At 32.9% G+C, this 4,557-nt stretch overlaps 1 protein-coding gene across 1 annotated transcript; it reads right to left on the bottom strand.

The window, feature by feature from the left end:
• Nucleotides 1-361: 361 nt before the first annotated feature.
• On the bottom strand, nucleotides 362-914 carry LOC140438336 (uncharacterized). The gene is made up of 2 exons (XM_072528015.1): nucleotides 855-914; nucleotides 362-798 (listed from the first exon to the last, which is right to left on the bottom strand). Exons 1-2 carry the CDS (start codon nucleotides 907-909, stop codon nucleotides 491-493), a joined length of 363 nt encoding a protein of 120 aa, XP_072384116.1. The 5' UTR covers nucleotides 910-914; the 3' UTR covers nucleotides 362-490.
• Between the last annotated feature and the right edge of the window lie 3,643 nt (nucleotides 915-4,557).

Below are 4,557 nucleotides of genomic sequence, written 5' to 3'. Positions count from 1 at the left end.
AATATTTTTTTTAGTCTTTTTATCATTTATTTTTATTAAAGAACCAACGTAACTGGCCCTCTTGTTTCTACTTCCTAAATTCCAATAGTTTTCGAAGCAAATTTTTTTATCATTTTCTGTTATCCTGTCATTGCATTTCATTCTACATGATTTTAAAGTACCCATTGTTCGTTCAGAAATTATTTTTCCTTTTTCGGTTATATATGATTTTCCTAAATTTCTCAATTTTTTGCATTCGGCTCTCTGACGTCTGGATCTCCCTCTTTTAATATCTTTTTTATTATTATTAGTTCTTACCTCAACAACTTCAGTGTTACATGAATTACTTTCATTGTTGTCTTCTTGGCACATATTTGTTTTTTTCGTCCGCTTAGTGTTGGAGTTTCCTTCATCTGACGAGCTTGAATATCCAGGCTGTGGTAAATAAATCGGATCAGCAATGCTATCATCTGAACTGAAATCTTCCAGCACGTCAACTGCAACGATATTACTAGCTGATGATGTATTTGCGACATCCACATCTGAAACAAAGAACTGTTCTAGAAAGGTTTTGCACAAATCTAAGTAAGTAACCTTTCATTAAATCGCTATCATTATTGTCCTTTAGTTTGTTGTCTTCTTGGCACATATTTGTTTTTTTCGTCCGCTTAATGTTGGAGTTTCCTTCATCTGACGAGCTTGAATATCCAGGCTGTGGTAAATAAATCGGATCAGCAATGCTATCATCTGAACTGAAATCTTCCAGCACGCCAACTGCAACGATATTACTAGCTGATGATGTATTTGCGACATCCACATCTGAAACAAAGAACTGTTCTAGAAAGGTTTTGCATAAATCTAAGTAAGTACCTTACCTTTCATTAAATCGCTATCATTATTGTCCTTGAGTTTGTTGTCTTCTTGGCACATATTTGTTTTTTTCGTCCGCTTGATGTTGGAGTTTCCTTCATCTGACGAGCTTGAATATCCAGGCTGTGCTAAATAAATCGGATCAGCAATGCTATCATCTGAACTGAAATCTTCCAGCACGCCAACTGCAACGATATTACTAGCTGATGATGTATTTGCGACATCCACATCTGAAACAAAGAACTGTTCTAGAAAGGTTTTGCACAAATCTAAGTAAGTACCTTACCTTTCATTAAATCGCTATCATTATTGTCCTTTAGTTTGTTTGAATCAAAAGCAGGCAGCACAATCTTTTTTGACAAAGCTTTTTATTTTAATTCTCTCAAAAATATTGACCGGGAATGCATATTTTAAACAGAATGCAGAAATAGTAAGAAGAAATAATGTTATCAGTCACAGAGTAAAAATAAAATGAATGTAAATTTTTAATTTATCCTCGATAATAATATCGTTATATGCGCGTGTACTTCCCCGAATAGTGTTAATTATTAATTCAATAAATGTACATACAACGCTATCTAACGACTAGTGTATAACTACGCTGTAGCTCATCCAAAGGTATCTGCTTTGGATCGTAAATTAGCCAGAAAATGTCGTGATGTAATAACTTATATTATAGTTAACCAGTTGTGCCCACTGATCCAAAAAAGGTCAACTCGACTTAACCTGTTAAGCACAAAAAACGATTATTGGTCATAACTGGGCAGGTTAATTTAACCATTTATTTCCTAAGACATTATTTTATATGTTATTAGGTAAGTCGAGTTAATCTAAATAGTACATAAATTTTAAAGATGGCCAAAAATACACATACGTATAACTTTGGCTAGAGTCAGCTTACAACTTATATACTTGTTCACAACATCGGAGTTCACATTCTTTCCTCATTTGTGCACTTAACCCATTTTGGCAAAAATTCGACTTAACCACTTATTCACTGGAGTGACAGAAATATAAAACATGGTCTTAGTATGCCAGATTAAGAAAAACCTGTAAAAACATGATTTGGTTGTTATATGACGTCATTTTTAGTTTGTATCCACATTGGATACACGCGGCCATATTAAGCCTATTTTATTATTGTGGCCGCGTGTATTCAACGCGGATCCATTCCTGACAACACTGTAAGTAAACTGTAGATCACGTGTCCGGCATTTGTTTCAGGCTGGAACTAGCCACAACTTGAAAATTTGGCAGTAGATTCTACGTTATTATTACTTGCGGTGTGTTGTTTTCGTAAAAAGTATAGCTTGCTTGATAAATTACTGCTTTTGTGATAAAAAAAAAATGGCGTACGAGAAAGAACATGAAAGATTACAAAAACTGATGCCAGAAATGTTGTCTGACGACAAAAATTCGCTTTTTGTAGATTTATACTTATCGGACCACTATTCTATGGAAGGTTCCGAAAGCAGTCACAGTGACTCGTCTTTTGAAAATGTGAAAAAATCTAAACGCAAGAGAGTTAGAGCTGGCAGGATATCAGCTGAAGGTGGAGATTCCAAATTCAGGGGATGAGCTGACATGGAAACCCGTCCAAGGTAAATATCTAAAAACTTTTCCATTTTCTGAAGCAAATGCTGGCATAAAAGCGGAAGTATACGAACAGTTTTATAATAAATCACCATATCAATTTTATAAACTCATGGTATCCGATGATACCATTAACCATATTGTGATTGAAATAAATCATTATGCTGACCAGTGCAAGCAACAAAATTTGTTACGAAGATCAACAATAAACAAATGGGTAAATACTAATCCGGAAGAAATTGAGAGATTTTTTGGAATTATTATATGGATGGGCTTGTTCAGTTGCCAAGTATCCAAGCGTATTGGCAGAAATCATTTTTATACCACAATAGAATAAAATCGATAATGAGCAGAAATAGCTTTCAGCTCTTGCTTCAAATGATTCATTTTAATAAAAAGAAAGCCATCGCAGTACATCGGCTTCATAAGATAAAACCGCTTACCGATAAACTCTTGTTGACATTTCAAGCCCCTATTATTACTCAAGAAGAGCTTTGCAAAGATGAGACTCTTGTGCATTTTAGAGGGTGCTTGTCTTTTAAGCAGTACATAAAGAACAAACGGCACAAGTTCGGTATAAAGCTTTTTAAATTATGTGTCGATAAAGGATACACATATAACCTTAGCGTATACTGCCCACCTAACCAAAAGTGTCGTAAGTAACAGTAGTAGGATTTTGAGAAAGCCCGACATAAAGTTTAGAAGGATGCTGTAATTTTGAATGTGAAGATATTTTTGTTATTAATTGTTTGTTTTTCGAGTACATTTACGTTAAACACAAATGAAAAATTTTATTCTAATTTTTAATGCAGAAAAAAGTTGAAAATATAAACATTTTTCGCACTCCTTATGTCCTAGTTGTGCGAATGATATGTGCTGTTCTTTAATGATTCGCCTCTATAAATCATAATATGATTTAATATTATATTTTCCCTTTAAACTCGAGAAATCTGTTGATGAATTCACTGTGTATAAGTGCTACATTAACATCACCTGGAAGGTAACACACATTTGGAGCATGCTCCTGTCTGTAATGGGAAATCGTGGGATGAAATGTTCGATAATTAAGTGATCGGGTTCTTTATTTTTTTTGATAACTATCTTCCTCTCGTATCACTAGGTGGCGTTAAAGCACCATTAGGAGTATTTGTGAGTGTATAATGCACAAACCTGTCATTATTTTTCTTAAGCCTAATGTGGTAAGGAAAAACTCTTACAAACCTCTTGTGTGACGTCAGAGGAATCTTTTAGTTTGTATTGAATAATAGTGATTGTCTTTCTGTTGCAGTATTTTTATTTCTTCTTAGTTTAAAATTAACCTTATCACAATACATGATGTCAAAATGAAATATCTACGTTCAGACCACGTCATTTCCCAAAACTTTTTGTTTATAAACCCTCTTCGTTCTGCAAAAATTTTCTGTCCACACTTTTTACACACAAATGCTACAACTCAGCCAACACAAAAAAGAGGATGTTACTTATATCCATCAAAAAAATCAAGAACACAAAAACAAACGTGTAATAGTTGCAGTAAGAACGTTTGTAACGAACACAGCAGTGTAAAACGTGAGTGTAGTAGTTGCTTAATAAAGTAATAAAAAAATGTCACATATATTGTAGATACTTTAGAATTATTATAGGTTAATATGCATTGTTTTTTTAATTTTTATAAATCAAGCACTCAATAATTATTACTTTATGTGTAAAAAATAATAATTCAAAAGATTTAATACACATTTTAATAATTATAACATGAAATGCCGTAATATTGTTGCCGTGTGTCCGATGGACACACTCTGTCCTACTATGTTAGAAAAAATAAGTGTCCGGATAAGGGATATATAATAAAGTGTGTCCGTAAAGTATGGAATAAATTCGATATTTCCTAAATTAAAAGCCTTTTTAAAAAAATCTAAAACACGTCGATTTTTAAATTTAATGTTTTACATTTTACAATAAAATTTCATTATACAAGGTGATACACATTACAGTGATGACATCATCGGCTTTTTTTTAAATGTAATATCCTGTATTTTAGTAGCCTACTTCTAGTTTTTGGTAAACTGTAATTATTTTTAGTAACGTTTAATAACAATTGAGTAGTACAATAAT

The sequence above is a fragment of the Diabrotica undecimpunctata genome, chromosome 4 (genome assembly GCF_040954645.1).
Source record: "Diabrotica undecimpunctata isolate CICGRU chromosome 4, icDiaUnde3, whole genome shotgun sequence".
Lineage (NCBI taxonomy): Eukaryota > Metazoa > Arthropoda > Insecta > Coleoptera > Chrysomelidae > Diabrotica > Diabrotica undecimpunctata.
Note: the sequence above shows the minus strand (reverse complement) of the source record. Positions and strands in the feature narration are given on the sequence as shown.